Here is a 21,109-nt window from a genome sequence, read left to right on the forward strand (position 1 = left end):
GTGATGGTTGTGTGCAGGAGGGTCTAGACGGCTAAAGAGCGCAGTTTAATGGTGGAGGTGACTCAATTATGTTAGCTATTTTTAATTGGGTATCATCGTGCCAGTTGCTTTGAACAAGAAGATGATGAAGACCTTGAAAAACTGCTGAAGACGTTTGCATTATTTCCCAACAACAACAACACTTTATTCCTGAAGCTATGCAAAGTTGAGGTGGTGAGTTTTCAGCGGCCAAGACATCAGTCCTTTCCACTAGAACCGGTCCTACATACTTCCTAGACGGCGCACCATTACAGGTTGTGTCGGCGTCCTGTTTGACTCAAGGCTATCATTTCAGAATCATTTCGAATCTGTGCTCTCGAAGTTCCGAAAACATGCGAGTCTGCTATGTCATTATGTCTAATCGTCTAACAACAAAAGCACTTATTAATACTAATAGTAATTAATTAACTTGTACAAAGGCTACGTGAGACCGGTGGTGGAATATGCTGCAGCCGTATGGTCGTGTCGTCTCACAGCAAAGCACACAGAAACCGTGGAGAAAATCTAAGCGCGTTTTGTACGGTCATACCTCAAAAAGAAGAAGATCCAGTACGTAAATAAGCTAGTGGTGCTCGAGTCTCTCAAGGGAAGATGCATTGAACTCCCGACACAACAAGAGCACAGTAATTTTAGTTATAATTCATACATTTACATTTTAATGGATACCTGACCGGTTTCTGCAATTAGAATGCTTCATCAGAGGATCATTCATGTGTTTAGTTACACTGCGTAAGTTTATCTTCCACCACCCTAGTTACCTCTCACAATTTAGTTTCAATGTTTCTAAAAGTGCTCGGCGGCCTAACAAAATCATTTTACCTAAATAAAAAATCGTTATCAAAGTCTATCTTCCTATTTAGAACTTCTGTACTTTGGAACTGTTTACCACCGAAGATGATCGCTTCAGGAATTTAAGAAGAGTTTACGTCTATATACACACGAGTATGCCCATAGAACCACTGGCATTCCTACACCTCAGCAGTAATTGCACATCACACTTTCCTTTGAAGTTTTATTGTCTCATTCCTTGTGTCTGGATAATTTATTCTGAGCACAGAGTGATCGCACCCGTGGAGCTTACCAAAAACTTATTGCAGGTACCCTTCTAGCTCGGCCCTTCTGGCAGAGGTACACTCCAAGTCATTGGTGCCATTCTATAGAACAAGATAACGCGCCCATGATGCGCTGTGATCCATTGTCACGCCCATTTCTGTGCTCTCTCGAAAGCGTCGAAGTATTCAATGTAGGTCACTTTTTTATCTGTTCACCGATGGCCCATCTTTTCTGTGTAAGATTTCATCTGATCAAATCCTATCCTCTTGGAACCTCTGTGTATCCTCTTGGTACAGAATGTTCTGCAAGGATGTTAGAAAGTGCACTGCTTCGACATCAGACAGATGAGATTCTCAACTGTCAGTTACACTTTTAAATGTTTTCGGGTTTTCAACAGGTTTCTTTTCCGCAGCTCTATCTTTTTAAACTATGTTATATTCAGTTACCTTCGGTGACTTCTTTCACTTGCGACTTTTTCCTCCCCTCCCCATTACTAAATTTGTCATGTCCCTCACAAGTATAAAAAGAGGCGCCATCGCCTGTTTGTGTGGCGGCTTTAAAAGTCAACAACAACCAAGTCAAGGCGCCGCTGATCCGCTTGGCTATCGTCAATATACCGGTACCCGATCTCAACTTCGCAAGTCTCTACAAAGTTCAACAGCAAGGTACAAAAGCACTTCCGTGTACGTGCCAGCCGATGGTACACGTACAATCATAATTATAACCGAATACTAGTTCAGAACTAGTATTAGATCAACCTTGTTATACTTATTATAGTTCACGCATATTGTTAGATTGAACACAGTGTCCTCCACGTCCTTGTTTCATGCTGTCAATCTAACAATAGAAGTACAATCATGTACATTGCATTCTGCTGCAGATTAGCGATATCACATGCTGCAGGAACCAATCTTACTATTCCCTCCTGTCCCTCTGTCAATCCGTTTTCCTGTACACGGATACTTCATGTACAGTCAACTTCGCTAATAACGACTGCGGATATAACGACAATTCGCGAATGACGACAGAATTTCCATGCCCAGAGCAAAGTCCCATCTGACTTTTAATACAATCAAAAGTCATGTACATAATAATTATAATGAGACTTCGGGTATAAGGACACTTCTCGAATAAGGACACTTTTCTGATGCCCCGCCGAGTGTCGTTATAAGCGAAGTTGACTATACCCTGTTTAGTTCTCTACGCTGCGCTGGCTTGTGCTAGTTCTCCTGACCTTGGTATTTGCCTAGTCCTGCCTTGTGGGCACAGGGTCACAGCGAGCAGTTGAACAATCATGCCTTTCTTGCGGGACTGCAGGTTATGCAGATATCAGGATACAGGTTAATGGACCATTATGGTAGTGGAAAAGTGCACGATTCGCTCCAGTGATACTTGCTCCAATGAAAAAATGTCCTCTGCTGACCACAGGAGACCCCAATAGTTTGACTGACCTCTACTAGGGCCTAGGCTCTAGCAGTCATCCGAATAATAATTACATGTATGTGTAGCTGCAGATGACAAGTGCATGCACATGTAGCTAGCAGCTGATCGACAGTCCAGTACTGGGAAACGTACAGACACGCACGTACGTGCACACACACACACACACACACGCACGCATACGGCACGTACACACGCACGCACACACTGGGCCACACACACAGAAGCCGGTCCAATAAAAACCTGTTGCCGAACTAATGTTGCTACACCTAATTCCGTTAGAAAAATAATTTAAAACAACAATGGAACATCTCGTTATAAAAATTGTTTTGGTTAGGTGCATCCTTGATAAAAAATCATTAGTCAGTGATATCTCTAATAGCAGCATTTGACAAGTAGAATCCTTCAAGCTTAGAAATAAGTTACTGAAATAGTGCGGATACATTTGGCTAGTTCAATATAAAAATATATCAGTTGAACAAACTGCTCTGAATTTTGGCCTGTGAGAAATATTTTTGGAAAGTAATGAACCAAGTGAATTGGCTGCTGCATTGGAGTTTATGCACACTAAAATCAGTTCAATCCAGCGATGCTTCTGCGATCTCTATAATTATAATATCAACTTAGCTACAAGCAACAGTCGTCCTTGACATACATGTACATGTACAGTGTACATGCATCATGGGAGAGGTCAAGAAAAAAAAACCCCAGTATTCGTTACTGGGTTGTAAGGAGGTGAACATTATATCTCAGCATATTGATTAGAACGATGATCAGCATACACTGTATGGATATGTACATGTAGAAGGCACATGTGCACAGTACATGATGCATATGGCATTGTGTTTTGTACACGATCAAGTCTTCTGGCAGTAGGCATACAGTATTAGACTATTACTACTGAAGTACATGTAGTGTTAGTACATTATACGAATGTGGGAATTCCATCATTGTGGTGTTTTGCTAGTTCACCGTCACGTGATATGTACAGCGCCGGTCAGAACTAATAGTAATACCTTTCTCACTGATACTACTGATGATGTCATACATACAGCCGTAAAGTTGATCTGTACTTGTATTTATCACAGGTCAAGCAATGGCGATGCACCTTCATACCGTCGCTATGGTGCATGACATTGTACAGGTATGTACACCTTCTCAACATTCAAGGCCCTCGCAGGCAGAGTTTCGGGCGGCGAAGACATCGTCGATTAGTTCTAAAATCACATCAAAGTCTGATGTGAGTGTGCATGTATTCGTGACCCATAGCCAGGCACCATAGGCATAGGGGGATGTCACAGTCAGTATCCAGCGTGCCTTGGTCATGTAGACCCGAGCTAAAGTCATCCTCAACCATACCACTACAGCCGGATACCGGAGATTGAATATGGAAGACGACTGGTGACCGTGGGATTATTCCAGTGGCACATCGTAGACGAAGCTCGACATCCAGACCTCAATCCAGTCATCCTATTGATGTGCATCTAATGACCTTATGCAGAGCATACACACGCTGGCGATGTCTATGACGTAGTGATGACGTAGTAATGACGTAGTGATGACGTAGTAATGACGTAATGATGATGTAATGATAACGATGTGCTGTACTGCGAAGTACGGGCATTATCAAGTACATTGGTGGTGAGGCAGCTAGGGCAAATGTCATGATGGTTACTGGTAGGGGGCTACGCGAAGCCAAATACTAGCACGGTGTTGTGCTATGACGAGCTCTGCAGCATCATTCGTCGGAGGCATCATGTCGCCACTGTGGTGCACATACCACTGCTGGACACATACATGTACATGTACATGTACGTGAATATGGTGTTGGTGGCTTGCTGACACGCCTCTGTGTGCTGTGAGAGGATAGGGGACATACACTGTTCACATAGCACTGATCACAACGCCGTGCCTTCTTGTTTGCTTGCTTGATGACTTGCCATCACAATGTCTGGTCATCCACATCTCGACGACTGGTCATCACACCACCCAGGCATCACAATGACTCGTGATCATAATGTATTGCCAGGCCATCATTACGAGCTGCTGGATGAGGCAACATAGTCCGGTGCTCGGGATCCCAGGCAACCGACTTCAATTTTCAGGAAGATTGTGTCATCCCGAACGTAGCGATCCGAGGTCAGTACAGCTTTAGGCGCGAACAGAGGACAGCCGGTGGCGATGTTCATCTCCGAGGTCGGGCGCTGGAAAGAGGATGAGCTCATGTTGGGCTTGAACACCTCCACGATGTCTCTCTTTCCTTGCGTGCTAGCCAGCAGTGGGGTTTGGTCGATGAGCGATAGTCGAACTTTCTGCTGGAACGGCCAGGGGAGCAGCGCGTCAAAGTCGCCGCGCATGATGACGAAGAACAGGCTGACGTGCGTGGTCTTACCCGCTCCGTCTCCGTTCAGATAGAGTCTTGCGCACATCTTGTAACCGGATTGTGACGTGAAGAACGGTGGTGAATAGAGCGACATGGTCCGACCGTTGACGGCCTCCAGGCGACGACGCTCGATGTCGGCAATCCTCCAGACAAGAACACCGCTGGAACCTTTCACTTCCAGTAGGTCTTGGCGAATGGACAAGTCAGACAGCTGGATGTCTTGCACTGTGGTCGTCCTGCATAGCGCATTGAGAAGAATACAAAAGAATGAATGTTGCAGCTTATGAAACCAACTATTAGCCCTTCTTGTATGGGGTTCCTTTGATCGATCATACATGATCGATTCAAAGATTATAATTATGATTGATTCATGATCGATTCCTAAAACGTTCGTAACTCCAGCATTTCTTGTGCAAATTCAACAATCAAAGGGTCCTCCACATGATGTGGTAGCGAAACCTCAAAGCTTGCCATTGGGCAACTGTATAAGGAGCTGTACAAGGAGTTGTATGGATGCACATCGGAAAGCACTCTGGTACCTGTTCCTCCACAGTACTGCTTTGTGTTACACACACTGCAGCAGCACCTTGTTCATACACTCCCCTGGCTAGGGTGCACTTACAGGAAATGGAGGATTGAAGAGGAAGAGGATATACCGTACTATTCAACCCGTCTGTCCCTGGATCACCAGTGGACTACCTCCGAATTCTTTCACCATACACTGCTCATACCAAGGCTTGCACCGCTATCAATGAGTTTGTCAATCAGCTCTCCCTCATAGATATACATGTAGATAGCTGATGCACTATTATCAATGTTCTTTAAGTGCTCACTGGTTGATGGAATGGCAAAGGGAAAAGTCTGAAGAAAATGTTGACTGTCACCACCAAGACTCGAACCGTGGACCTTCGCTTGGGGCCAGCTTTGATCCAACCACTGGTTTTCGTGTAGCATTTTTAAAAGTGCGGTTTTTTTCTTTCTCTCTTCTCTCTCTCTGTCCTCCCTCTTTGTGCATTCCATTACGCCATGGTTGGCTCTCATCCTTCATCGCAACTGATTACTAGTACTTGGCCGTCTTTTGACGTGCCAGGAGATGTTGTCTTGAGAAATATAAATAATTCTATCGTTGACGAAGTAGCATTCCTAGGTGAATATGAGTATGCTGTTACTCCTCTAGCTTGTTTGCATGTAGTGTATGTAGTGTATGTAGTGTATGATACATGATATCTATGCAAGAGGTGCACAAAAGGAAGTGAATAGGGCTGTGTTTTGTTGTAACTCAGAGTTTTATGGCAAAAACCAATCATCAGACAACATTGGTTCCCCATTGGATTGGTTTTGCCATGAAACTCTGAGTTACAACAAAAAAACAGCCCTATTCACTTCCTTTTGTGTACCTCTTGCGTACCACGCTCTGCCCATTCCGGGCAATTGAGCAATATTGCAGGCTAAGGCGCACAGCCTCTGTGTACATCATAATTATCTAGGTTACTTATCGTACCTATCAAGGGCATCAACGCGTTTCCCTAGCGACACAGCCGTCTGTCGTAGCTCGTTGAGTTCGTGTTCCACTGCGGGAAGCAGGGCGGGCGGAGGGTGACGCGATGACGTCATGCCGTTGCCTGTCAGCGCTGTGTCCATACTGGAGCTTCGACCCTGACGAAATGTGGTGGAGCCGGTGGTTGGGGTTGTTCCGATACAGGGTTGGCTGCAGAACCCATTGGAGAGGTTATTGGACGATGAGGAACTCGTACAGTGATTGATAGCTTGCGTGCCACTTGAGGCCATAGGGAACGCTATCTGCTGCTGCGTGCGTCCCGAAAAATGTTGTATGTCACCTACGGCAGGAATGCATACAAAGAAATAAGGATGAGACCGAGGGATATGTGGTTATTGAGAGAATTAGGGGGGGGGGGATGAGAGAAGGATGGGGGGGGGGGGGGATCAGCAAAGGATGGGGGGGGGGGAGGATCAGCAAAGGATGGGGGGGGGGGGGGGATCAGCAAAGGATGGGGGGGGGGGGATGAGAGACGTAACAGTAGTGTGGGAATGATTCTTTCGTTTAACTATGAATAGTATGATGGTAGTACTTGAGTAAGGTTTCACACGACCACGATATACTGAGAAGATGCTGCAAAGCATGGGGGAGAGGAATAGGTGAGACAGATAGACAGCCAGAGATGGAGAGAGAGAGAGAAAGAGATAGATAGATAGTTAGATAGAAAGAGAGAGAGAGAAACAGATTGAGAGAGAGAAACAGATAGATAGATAGTTAGATAGAGAGAGAGAGAAAGACAGACACACACACACACACACACACACACGCACACTGATATATACACACACGAAATACCAACACGCAGAAACAGACCGACAGAGAAAGAAAGACTCGCGGCCAGAGAGAGAGAGAGAGGGGGGGGGGGGAGAAACACACATACATTATAATATTATACCAGGTGCATACAGTCATGTACAAAACTCATACAGACATACGGCTCGTACATACATGTATATAGACAGACAGGGAGAGAGACAAAATAGACAGAAAGAAGGCGACAGACAGACAGGGACATGACGGAGAGAGAATACGATAAAAGAGAGAGAAGGGGGGGGGGGGGGTCGGGAGGGGGAACGTCAGGATAGTCAGCTCATAGATGAAATGCCAGCAATAATTTACACACCGTACCTGCACACTCGAAATCCTGACTCAGACGTTCAACACTTGTTGCAACTTTGTCCAGCTTCGTTGAAACTTCTTTGTTGGTCCTTTTTGCATTGTCTAACTCCTTTCGTTGGTCGCTGCTTGATCTCTGCAAAGTTGTAACTTGATTCGACAACGTTTCATTGTCCTCGTTCAGCTTGTTTATCCTTGCGTTCAACTTCCCGTTGTCCTCTTTTACCAGTTTCATTTCCTGCCGCAGTTTATTATAGTCCAGTTTTACCTCATTCAGGTTCTGACGGGTGGCCTCCGATATCTGATGTATGATCTGCATGTGGTACGCTACGTTGTTGCCATGGTGAGCGGGCAGGTCGCCACGGTTACCCTGTACAGATGGTGATGAGCACACAGCATGCACTGACGTGATGATCATGTCCTAATAGGGCTTGAAAGTGATGACGTCAAAACGGCCAGGGAGTAGTAAGTTGACACCAGATTTCTACTTTTGGATCCACTAAGGTGTGACTTTGCTATTGCCTAAGTATGTGGGTGCATAGCAACCCACTCATGTCGCATGCAGGTGTGACTTTTATTTCGCCACCAGTCGTAACCCCGCCCTCAGTAGCCAAATCAGTCAGTTTCACTGGTTACATCACCTTGCTGAGAGTAAGACGGCTTGAAATGTGCTTGGATCCATACAAAAACTGGATCCAAGTGGATCCAATTTTTGAATTTTTGAAATTGTTGCTATGCTGTGACGTAGCACTTTCAAGCCCTATTGTACACTGGGCGTGACAGAAAAGCTAGCTAAACGGTAGCACAATGTGACATGCGCTGATGTGATGATCATTGTCTGAGGATGTGAAAACTACTGCTCAATGAAATCAGACCCAGTGAGTCTGCAGATGTTGTATAGTACACGTACACGTACACGTACACGTACACGTACACGTACACGTACACGTACATGTAGTTTGTGCCATGCATCAATTCGTATCCCAGTGTTCACACTCACAGGTCTGTTGCTACATAATACACCGCACAGATTCAACGCGATCGAATTTCATGGAGCATGACTGTATATCATCTCGTAATCCAGCTACATTGTTTAGCAGCAGCCAGAGTGAGTCTGCAGATGTTGTATACTGTATAGTACACGTACATGTAGTTTGTGCCATGCATCAATTCAAATTCCAGTGTTCACAGGTCTGTTGCTGCATAACACCCCACGCAGATTCAACGCGATCGAATTTCATGGAGCATGACTGTACATCGTCTCGTAATCCAGCTACATTGTCTAGCAGCAGCCACGTCAGTAGGGAAAGAATCAGGTGCAACTCACAACTAGCTAACGCGGTATGTGATTTGGAAATAGACACTTTCTCCGGAAATCATCAGTACTCCACCCCCCCCCCCCCACAACCCCTAACCATGCAGGTACTCCCCAATCCCACAACCCCTGTCTCTCATCTCACGATTGGATCCCATTCACATCTTTCTCTCCTCCGGCGCACGTAGCTTAGTGATCACTTCTGTCTGAAGCAAACATCGTTTCAGTCTAAAGATCTTAAAGGCAGTCAAGACATTGGTTGGTGTCTGATGATGGATTTGCAGTGGACGGTCTAATTCCCCCCAGGCGGACATGATCTGCCCGATAATCTGCAATAGTACTATTGTGTTTAGTTGGACAATCCATGTTCCTTTATGAACTGAGATGTGCGAGTCAGTCACGTGTCATTCAGTCGGCAGGAAGCACTCGCTGTAACGTTTGGAGCAGCTACCTAAATCTACTCTCCTTTATGATACCAGTGCTGGGTGTATTTGACTAGGATGTGTCGCACGTCTTAACTGCTTAATCCCTTCGTCGGAAACAAAAATAGAAGTAAGTAGTAAGCAGACAATCCGCCGAATGCCACTGTTACGGCATTCAAAAGGCATTCACCAGTATACTGCAGAACTTACGAAGAACTCGCAGCCGGCTGTTGAATAGTAGCATCTAACCTTGACATTAGGACACGTCTTCTCGTGAGACGCTAGCTGCAGACAGCAATAGACAAGATCAATGAACCGTGATGAATACTCGGACCCAATAGAGAGAGAGAGGAAGTCTTTGCCCTACATGGGCAATCCGCACTCTTCGTGCATTGGAGAAACGTATTTTGACTATTTGAACTGATGAACATAAACGTACATACAGAGTTCAGAGAACTCAGAGTTGCGACACAGCTAGCTTCCAATATCTCTTGTGTAAAAGTACATACATACATGCATTTTCGTAACCCAATGCTGTAAACAGCCAGCTGTTTCGGCCATCATAGGCCTCACCAGTACAGCTACGAGCTTTATAAGTAAGCTGAGCTAACGGCCATGGTGTAAAAGGAGGCACCACAGACACGATTTACATAAACCACATTTATCAGCCCCGTGCAGGATCTTGGACACCTGTCTAACCACATTTCGATGTACTGGAAAAATGCGGAGACACATCCAGGAAGTGAGCTGTCACCCCCCGAATTCATTCTTCAACAGTTGCACTGCATTTCCATGAAACTGGTGTCCTGAACAATTGTCGTCACGGCTAGCTATTGCTAAATACATGTACATGTACATGTATAGCATGCGTACGGGGGCTATGCACACTCGTTCCGACCTTGTACAGTACAACTGTGCATACATACAATTCAACTGGGTGGCATATGCCAACCAGCTGTCTTTGCATGCAAAGCGGGTGACGCGTGATGCACACATTCAGCGATTCACTGACTGCAACTCTCATTCCCAATTCTGTCTCCGTTTTTTTCTATTTTTGAAGCACATCATTCTAGACAGTGTGGTGTGCTGCTGACGAGTGCGCAGTCTCATTGGGGTCTTTTCCCGCTTGAAGTAGATAGGAATAGTAATTGGAGTCTGATTGCGGTTATAAAATCCCTTGGAGCTCTGTATATTTTGTGTGATTCGCTTCCACACAGATTTACATGATTGTATTGTGTACTCTATAGGCCTGGCCCCACTAGTAGTTTATGCGTACTAATAGCAGGGTTCGTCTTGATCACGAGGCAGTCACCTCAGCCGGCAGTGTTGCGGAGTCACCTCTGCTACAGTATGGGAGCAGCATTGGTAGGAGACGAGGTGATGAGTCCTGATGACCAATGATGCCACATCCGTAGCCACGTACGTGACGTTGTGGCAGTTGGGAGTTAGTTCCAAAGGCGGTTTCTACAATTCTGTAGTAATCCTGTGTACTGTACACAGTGGACGTGTAAGGTTAGTTGGAGGAGCGAGTGTCAGGTCCTCCAGGTATATTCAACGCGCAGTCACGGTGCACAGCTGCTTTAAAGATTGAATGCAGAGCGTCCGGTGGTGGGAAAGTCGTAGGAGGTGGAACAGATGCACGCATGTGTCATTACACATTGTCGTAGCTGTTCTTCTCAGCGAACTTACTCCAGTGGATCAGGGAAGATACAATCAAAATGTGAGGTATCGGTGTTCATGAACCTTTGGCAACGGTGAATCAGTTTTTTTCCCACTGCTTTGCTGCTGCTGCTGTTTGGGATGCTGCCAAGGTTTCTGAAGACTCAATGCCTGTGGGAGATGTTCATCCTAGCTTACTCCTTTCTTACATCGGAGCTTCGTGACCTTTTGGTACAAGTACAAGACCGTGCCTGTGTGCGTGTGTATGTGTGAGTACGTGTCACTGCGTGTATGTGCGTGTGTGTGTGTGTGTGCGCATGTGCGTGTGCGTGCGTGTGTGTCTGTCATGCGTGATGCACTCATATTTCACCTTTTCTTGGAAATAAATGAGAACCAGACTGCAGTGGTGGTGAGTCTGGTGACTCTGGTGAGGGCGCGGGGAGGCATGACATCACCTCCAGCGTCCCAGTAAAACCACAATAAAGGACCCACTCTGTTGTTCACGTGTAGTCCATCTGTGCCGCCCTGTGGCGGCGTTTTTTAATCCTGCGGACGCTACTGCAGGTAACGCACAGGTGGAGGATGAAAGGCGGCGGTCGCCCGTTCATATTCAATTTCAATTTTCGCGAATTCAAATAAAGCATACAAACAAACAATTTCTCTGCCCGTATGAGGTCACATAGACGCTATATGAACATATCACGTGGCGCACGTGGTCATGTGACCGTCCTGCAGGGATGTGGTAAGCGTTCTGTGCTCTTCGGATCAGCGGCATCATGAGACAGTGTTTTAAACAGTTTACCGGACGCACCACTGGCACTGGTTTTGATCCATTCAGTGATAATAACGCTGCGTCATTATTGTAATCATTATTTTATCCTTGTGCAATCAACAGTCTGATTGCATGCATGTCTCGTGAGCACTGGGCATGATGTGTTCCACCACTGGGCCAGAAACCCCTCTTTTGTTCTTTTGGTCTTTTGTTCTTTTGTTCTGGTGATTTCTCCCTTGCTACGGAACAGTGCACACTCTGAGTCTGTCTCCCTTTGCACCAACCTAGCACACTCTACACGTATCTGCCCACACACGAACAGTCCAGGGCAATACACACACGTCTGAGCACCACTCAGTCCACATTGCGCGACTAGCAGGAACTGAGGAAGGAACAACATCATACTGCAGGCTTACCTCAGATCGCAGGAGGTCAGCTGCGCCGCACCCGTTCCTACACGCGACCAATGCCTTGCGACACTCCTCAGTCACGTGACGATCCAGCTCGACCAGGGTGACCATCTCGCCACACGTCTCACATGGGATCTCCCTACCGACGCATACCGTATTCCGATGATTCTCCAGCTTGTGACGCGGGGTCATGGCTTTGCAACCCTTATTTGGACACTCCACTAGTCGATATGGACAATCCAGCTGGTGATCCTACAGCGGGTCAGAGCACGACAAACAGAACATCTTGTAGAGTTGTGCCAAGCGACACAAGATTCGGCTTAGAACATATTGTAGGGTTGTGCCAAGCAACACCAAATTCGGCTTAGAACACCTTGTAGACTTGTGCCAAGCAAGATGAGGTTCAGGTTTAGAAGACCTTCTAGAGTCGTGCCAAGCAAGACAAGCTTGATTCAGGCTTGATGATTGGAATAACCACCTACTATAGGCCACTGTTCCACTGTTGCAAGTATGCTGGACAAAGCTGGCTTGACATGCTACGAGGTGCAGAAATAGATAAAATAAAATTGTGCCAGTTCCCAGCAGCGGCAGACACATGCAGCTATATGTACATTTACATTGTTCATGTAAAGGCATGCATATGCAGCCTATCTACAGTGGATTGGTGTTTGCATGTGCAAGACCACGTGACGTCTGTATTCATAGCTACAACACACTAGTACGTTCACGAGTTAATTAAGAGAATTGTCTTTAACTTAAAGTTGAGAGAATTGTCTTTAAAGTTGAGAGAATTGTCTTTAACTGTCCACAATGGAAAACTGTACATGACTACATCAACCACCACCCAGAAAACACACACACACACACATACACCACATCACATACACACATACACACACGCGCACACACACACACACGCATACATAACGTTACGCACGCACACGCACAATTGTACACAAAGCACAGGAACACTAATACGGTAGGTAGTACGCTACTAACATGGACGCCTGCAGAGATGCAATCCACCCATGTATCTACCAAGTCGCATGAGCTGAAATCGCGATCCGGATCCTCTACCCTAATACTGACACTCCACAGGATAATCTTGCTCCTTTATACGATCTACGATGCAGCTTTGCATCAGTTCTGACCTGTGCCATTATCCAGTTATTATCATTGCTCTAGCCCCAAGCCCCAAGCCCAATCTAAACACCGATTCCAATAGAATGTAGCTCTATGTCTATGGTGTTGATCTTTGAATTCGCTCATTAATGATCTATCAACCTATTTTGCATAGTTCACCAGTCACCTATAAACGACGTGCAGTGTTTCAAGGACAACAGGATGATCTGCTATTCAGCCGTGGCACCGTCTCCTGCCACGCGTGATCAAATCACGCAATTGCAGATTCACTATCCACAGAGCTAACATTCCACTGTAGTCTGTAGTATGTAGTATTCGATCCTGTGTCTACAGACTGGGCTCCATGCAGCCAATCTGAACTACACTGTACTCTGTAGCTACTTGCCCTTGTCTGCCAGCAGCTGCACACGTAAGGTGTGGTGTCATGGCCGCCCAGGACACGGGTTTTTCCCGCGGGAAGCGGGGGGATCCGGCGCACTTATGATGCTGCAAATCCACTTGTGCAGGGCCAAAAACTCCTGTAGGATGTACATGGGTGGAGCACTAGTGTGCAGCATGACTGCAGCGTTAGTAATGAAGTGGGTTAGACAACGGGGGAGGACATGACAAATCCGAAGTCACTAGAGCACTACGACTACGAGCAAATAATCGCATGACTGATGATGATTGGATCTGCCTGATATGCGACCAGCTGAGAGAAAACACCCGTCAAAACAACAGTGGCCCCATTTCACGTCAATACGATTAATTACGACTAAGACTCAAGAGGCAATTCAAACACAATGTCATTATGTAGCACAAACCGGCCAGCACTCAGCTCAAGCTGAGCGGGGAAAAGCCCTGAAAACCCCTGACAGCGGTGCCTGGACCCCTGCCCGGGGTGCGTGAAGTATGCCGCTTGAGGTAGTTGAAGCACTTGAATAGGCAACGAGGTCGAGGGAAAGAGAAAATGGAGTGAAAATGCGGACAGCGTGAGCTGCACAGTATCCTCATGACGTTACAGTGGCAAAATTTATTCCGCCTCCGCTCACGCATTGAATGTTGCAAATAGCCTGAGACTTTGGGACTTCCTCGTGTCACCACCATGGAGCAACGGATTGTTCGTGCACCAGTGACCACTCCTGCGGAATATGTCGATACATACATGTAGCCTGGTTTGCCACAACCACTCCACGATCTCCATTGGAGTTGGCAGCTGCTTGTAATGCGCTGAAAGGCCACCATTGGTGTCTTCAGTGTACTTTCCAGAGAGTGCATGCATTTCGTGGACAAAATACATCAACAGCGCCTCCAGCATCTGCACTAGTTACGTTACAAGCCGATAGTGGCTCGTCCCATTAAACAGACTGTGCATTATAGATATTCCTTTCACCTTCTTTGAGTTGGCAGAATACGCGAGAAGATATCTTTATGTAAAGAGGATCAAAGAATTGCGCAATGGATGCCTCTAGTCCCCCTTTCCCAATCTGTACTCTCTTGTACCATCATTCTTCAAGTTCAATGTGACGGACCCCACGATAGGCGGTCAGCCTTTGGGTAATCCTAATAAAGTTATTATTATTATCATTATTATTGGAATGCGCAAGCACACTTACATGTATACCCACATTAACAACATGACACATGTACATGTACATTGTACCAAGAGTACATAACTCCCGGGGGTTATGTACTTTTGATTGTACTCACATCTCACATTCACACAAGCCAACAGACGCTAAAGCAGGTAAGACCAAGAATACGCACATAGTCATTGCCTGCATACCATCCTGAACAGCCTGTAAAAACAAATTAAGATCTCTCACCTCGTATTGCTTCAAGGGTCCCTGCCACTGGCATCCTTGTTGTGAAGCGGCGCAGCGTACGTGCAGCGGCAGAACTTCGCGGTCGGCATATGTATCAGGGAAGTACTGCAATAGCGCACACATTATACGCACAGGAGGAGATGGGCTACTGGGTTAGCGAGGTGTAAGTTTCTACGCTGCTTGCAGCTGGGTAGCGTCGAGTGTGTCGACACTGGGGTAATGTTATCACGGTTACTAGTTGTTGATGCAACACATTCGCAAACTAAAAAACAGCCCTGAGCTGAAACGTTAAAAGCCAAAAAAGTGTCAATCTTTCTATGGATGCCGGTATAGGTAATGTACGTGTAAGCATAACACTGTGCCACTTTGGCAGACCCAAGACTGTTGTGTAAGGCGGGGCAGGAGTATTGTCTGAGTTCTTCTGAGCTAGCTGCCAGCGCTTTTATAGTGCATGATTGGCTCCGGCGGATCAGGGCTGGTCCGAACACCGGGGGTCTACCTGGAGTCGCTACCGTTGCTACACTGCCACCGACAGACATGCACGATGTGATGCTGTGTACAGTAGGCTATTAGGCTGATTACTGTGGGAGCGAGCGACACTTCGTACCCATCACAATGTACAAGCCTGAACATGTACACAGGACTTACTGAATGACAATGTCCACCTACATACAGCTACCGGAACCATAGCGGACGTGCACAGCAGCACTCCGTTTATGGTGCCAAGGCATAGCAGTTGGTTGCAGTTACTACTACAACCATGTACATTGTATTACAAGTACAAATATGCTGCACGATGACGTGCATCTATGAAAAGGGTCACCATGCACGCACGCCACATCGCATTCCAGACTCCCTACAATTGCTTCAACTGTAAATGTCTGCCACATAGCACATCTAGTAGTAGCAGTAGTAGCAGTAGTATGTTTTCTTTATTTTACTTGGGTGATCCAAACAGGCTATTGCCTTCTTACAGGGGACCCTAGGTGTTGCTTGGCAAGTGTGACACCACATGCACATGTACATGTACGGACATGCCACTGCCTGCTCGGGCATGTTTCCCCATTATTTGGGCAAGCAGAGTAAATTGTCGTACGATGTAGAAAATGTATGGGGAGCAAATACTAAACATACATGATTGTACAATCATCATGTTGTTGGCAATACCATGATTGCACAATGTAAATGCACAGTCGCACCATAATGACTGCAGAAGGGGTCGATATCAAAAGTCTACAAGGGATCTGCCCAGTGCCTTCGGGACTGTTCGTCAATTGATTTCGTCACATTCTGATGATGAAAAAGCTAACATGTATTGAACATGTACATATACATTTTGCATGTATTCCAGCACTGCATTGCACGTGTATGCATTCTCAATGATAATGGTCTCCCTTGGGCTCTCTGTTACAGTTTCACACACACGCACACACACATACACACACACACACGTACGCACGCACACACACGTACATGTACACACACGTAACGTTACATATACACGTTCGCGGACACGTCGTTATGGATGCAAGTGTGAGAGCTCATTTGAGTCGTTTCACAAGACTCCAAGATATACATGTACATGTAAGTGTGAGTCCCGTGAAGAATACGAAAAGCCCGTGACTTCTCCCTGTTCTGCAACTCGCAGTGTTTTTAAAAGTTACATGGAGCATATACATTGTACATGCTGCATGTACACACCGTTACGTAAATGACAGACAATGATAGATTATTCTGTTGAATTAAACCACTGGTATATGTACATGTACATGAGACTGTATTCCATGATGACGGTGTGTTCATGTTCGCTTTCCTCTGCGCAGCTGGATAGCAAATGATCAATACACGTGCCACTCGCTCTACGCTGCAGCCCTGCTGCGCAACAGTCAGCAATAATTTACCGAATTTTGACGGTAGAATTTGCACAGCACAGCGTCTTCTGCTGCTTCGAAAATCCTCTTTGGATATGATCACGTGAGGATAATCCCTGGATACGAACTTCTGATGTGACCTCCTGAACTACAATAGGTATCGTATTGTCATGATGCGATGCGATCAGCGATACATTAGTGGGTACTTGTGGCACATCATTATTGTACATGTAATTTCCACTTGTCGTTGCGAATGGTGGATACATTGTATTTCCCTTGCTGAACACACAGCATTATGTTCTTATGTACACTGTACAGGTGAACGTTCACTGGGTTTCTTTGCCTTCACAATACAACTTTGAATGATGTCCATGCCGCCGTATGCAGCCAGAGCTGTTCTTGGAGGTAAACACCCACAGATCGCAGAGGGCGATCCGTTCACAAGCGATGTTACATAACGGACATATCGGCCAGTGGAAAAGGGACGATCTCACGCGTATACAAATTACATGTTGTTGTTGTTGTTGTTGATTTTTATTTTGCTTCGCAAGGCCAAACGGGCAATGGTGCCCAATTCTATGGAAGCGAATTTCAAAAGGGAGAGAGCTACGGGGAGAGAGAGAGAGAGAGAGAGAGAGAGGGGGGGGGAGGGAGGGGGGGAGATGATAAGCAATTTTGTAGCGTCAACAGAGCGATTTTGCAGTGTCAATAGAGCGATTTTGTGTGTGTATGTACATGTACATTTACATTTACCTGTACCAGCCTGTACATGACGTTTTAGACAGTGCACATGTACAGTGTATGCTCATGGCACATGTTTGAATTGTCTATTACTAGCTATTAGCTACAATGTACACTGTTATAGTACAATAGTCGTGCTATAGAACAATATACACGTACATTGTACATGTACATGACTTTGTAACATGTACAATGTACATGTACATGTTACGTACACAAACAGAACATTCAGTTCGTGAAACTCAGAGTTTAATACGAAAAACAACTGCTAATTCTTCTGTCTGTGTATTCCGCTCTTTGCTTTCTTTTATTATTCTTTATTTCCACGATGGCCCATGGCCAATAAGGAAGATAATATTATGATTCAACTCTTTCGGCACGGGGAGCCCTCTACGGACGGTGGATGAACTTCACTTGGTACACGTTACGTAACGATGAATTGTTTTGTTATCCCGAAGCTGTACTAATGCCGCACCATAGCCCATCAACTCTACCCAGTTTCCCCCGTCTGATACAATGGATACAGCGAACACACAATAGACATACATGTATTATGGATACACTGGACTACACAGAACGAAACACTGTGTAGAACATCTACAGTCTGAGGATTGCCTTACTCGCGGCTCAAGGATGCGGTTTATGGGGTTATGGGGCCTTTACACGCCCGCTTGTTGAGAGACTTATTCTCTCTTCCCTGACTCACTTGTGAGGTCTGCATTCGACACTAAGGATACATGGGCGAAGTGGTGGCCCGCCGATGTGAATGTATTTGCTTGACGTGTTCCTCAACACGTCAGGTGATGCGGCCGCGAATCCAGCTCACCTTTTTTTTGCTATGTGCATGAAACGCAGCGTTACAACAATGACCTACTACTCAGACCTAGCCTATTGTCTCTGTTCTCTTCAGCCTTTGTGGTATCCTCGTTACATGCAATGTTGGTATCAGAGCACATGCACAGTCTTTCAGCTCTGTACCGTGAAAGGAACATGGTGATCAGTGCCTGTGCCCCAACAACTGTCACAGGGACCATATCCATGTCCATGAACGAGAGGGTCTCTCCGTGAGCACAGGGACCATATCCATATCCATTATACATGTACATGTACACGAACGAGAGGGTCTCTCCGTGAGTACAGGGAGGAACAGAAGGGCCAACGTGGATGCAATCCCTGGTGACACTACTGGTGGCGTGAGACGCCAACGGGTTTCCGGCTTTTCAGACCCTTGGCCTTGGCCTTGTTGCATTCCTGGAAATCGCTTCCTACTCCTAGACTATCAGTAGATCTACGACTACGAGCGTACATCTACAGTGCAGTGCATAGACGTCCATGCAGAACTATGCACCGGTGCACCGTGAAGCGTGATTGACCTGTACAGTAATGACGTCACAAGGCCACGGCGCGTTCTCCTTTACAGCGCTCACACATCACCAGGATTCAGGAATACCGAGTGGAAGTAACTTACTCGTACCTAGCCGGTCACTATGGCAATCAGTCCGTGGATATGGTGTGTGTTGTTGTTGGACGTTACGTCGCGATGTCAATGCCCACAGCGATCTGTATTTTGGTTCGCTTGCACGATGTGTCTTTCCACTCGAGAATATCATCACGACACGATGATGGGATGCGAATGCGGATGTTGATGCGACTAGAGGTCCCCTGCTCCAAGACCGTATCCCCACCTGAACACCAATCTCCGTTTGCGCAAAGGATGCTACCTAGTAGGTCTACGTGTAAGAGCGCAACGGGCCATTTTCAGCAAATTCAAACATTGCCGCATTTCGATGCTGGTATTCCCTGAGCCTGCCCGTAGAATCTACTCTGTAAAATATTATGTTCATCCCCGTACCACGGGATTCACGAAAGACGTTCAGATCCCCCGTACGTATCCGTTGTTTGTGTGTTCGCTTGCGTGATGTGGTTTGGACCAAAGGCTAAAAGTAGTGCTCCGTCGTGTAAAGTGACACCACATTAATGATTCACCAATATTCATAATTATACAATGTTTACATGTACAGATGCACACAGCTTATGCAGTCTCGGTGCCACCGACCATTCCCCTGCCATACTGGGAAGGTCCATTGATGGATGCCAGTCATGACACTATGCTAATCGTCCAGTGATTGGCTTCATACAATCATGTACGTACACATGTACATGTAACGTCTTCCAACGTATGTATGCCTTTAGAAATTAAATTTGAAAATACTGAACAAAGATTGAACTGTTTAGTTTCGTTTTTGTCTTCAAGCTCAGCGCGAAGAGATAGGTCTACAGGTAACGTTACATTGCTGCTCAGCAGATTGGTCCTGCTCTTCTAAGTCAGTGGACGTGTCTGAGCATCTGTGATCATTATACAATGAATGTACTGTCGTGGACATGGAAATCCAGTCGATTGACCGGGGCCGGCGCCCTCAGCGCGTACAGAACAGCGCTTGATCCGATGCGATCAGTGGGCTGCAGCATGCATGTGCGCGCTGCTTACCCACGGCTGCATGGCCAGCGCCCTGGGGCCGCTAGACGCGCGATCGGATTTCCATGTCCACGACAGTAGTATGTATAATCGTGATCAAGAGTACATAACCCCATTTGGCTTGGATGTATTGTTACATGTATAATTCTAATAATTATACTCTAGCTTCTTGGTAGAGTCTACGACTCGTATAGTCAGTCGTAGATCTACTGAGCCGTATGGGTGAGATACATGTGTACCTACAACACATTGCAGGAGCACAAACTCTGGACAGGTTCACCGGGCCACGCCAGGCATGGAACTCAGTAGTAGAGAGTCTATTCACTTCTGCCAGTTCTGGGTGTTGAGTTCTATTTGTCCTTCTTGCAGTTAGATCATCGTCCCCGCACCGAAAACCTTCTGTACTGGTCGCTTACAGACAGTTGGAATGGTGCGAAATGGAGAAAAATTAATACTTGTGCAAGAACTTCTTGTACATATCCGGGATATCTACATGATTATACAGATAGTTCAACTGCAGAGCTCACGCAAATGCTGATGTCGAAATGCACCCTGGGCCTGGGCGGATTGTCTGCGACACAGATATCCTTTTGCAAGGGGAACGCCAGATGTGCATATGCCGTGATTGCATTTTCGCACCGCTGTTCCGTCTACTGGGAAAACAAAGGAACTGATTCCTAGTGATTAGATTGATGAAACCCCCGGACCTGCTCCGTTCCAGGTCTTTTTTTGCGGTGATCATAATAGCGTCTGTTGTTCTAAGAATAGAATTGGGCAGCCTGTCAGCCACAGAGTGGCACACACACTGGGATAATGTACACTCATTAACGGTATTTATTTACGGATCAATCGTACTCCTCGTCTGAATTCACGGTTCGCGCTCATTCAGCATTTCCTGAATTCAAA

At 46.1% G+C, this 21,109-nt stretch overlaps 1 protein-coding gene across 1 annotated transcript in view; it reads right to left on the reverse strand.

The window, feature by feature from the left end:
• Positions 1 to 2,763: 2,763 nt before the first annotated feature.
• LOC135825371 (TNF receptor-associated factor 2-like) overlaps positions 2,764 to 21,109 on the reverse strand; it is a 49,388-nt gene continuing 31,042 nt past the window's right edge. Inside the window, exons 4-9 of the mRNA XM_065338108.1 lie at positions 15,116 to 15,220; positions 12,174 to 12,419; positions 9,537 to 9,611; positions 7,602 to 7,959; positions 6,417 to 6,753; positions 2,764 to 5,151 (exon numbers count right to left, since the gene is read on the reverse strand). Coding sequence (XP_065194180.1) covers positions 4,569 to 5,151; positions 6,417 to 6,753; positions 7,602 to 7,959; positions 9,537 to 9,611; positions 12,174 to 12,419; positions 15,116 to 15,220 — 1,704 coding nt within the window. The 3' untranslated portion in view covers positions 2,764 to 4,568. The remainder of the gene's footprint in view (positions 5,152 to 6,416; positions 6,754 to 7,601; positions 7,960 to 9,536; positions 9,612 to 12,173; positions 12,420 to 15,115; positions 15,221 to 21,109) is intronic.

The sequence above is a fragment of the Sycon ciliatum genome, chromosome 9 (genome assembly GCF_964019385.1).
Source record: "Sycon ciliatum chromosome 9, ocSycCili1.1, whole genome shotgun sequence".
Lineage (NCBI taxonomy): Eukaryota > Metazoa > Porifera > Calcarea > Leucosolenida > Sycettidae > Sycon > Sycon ciliatum.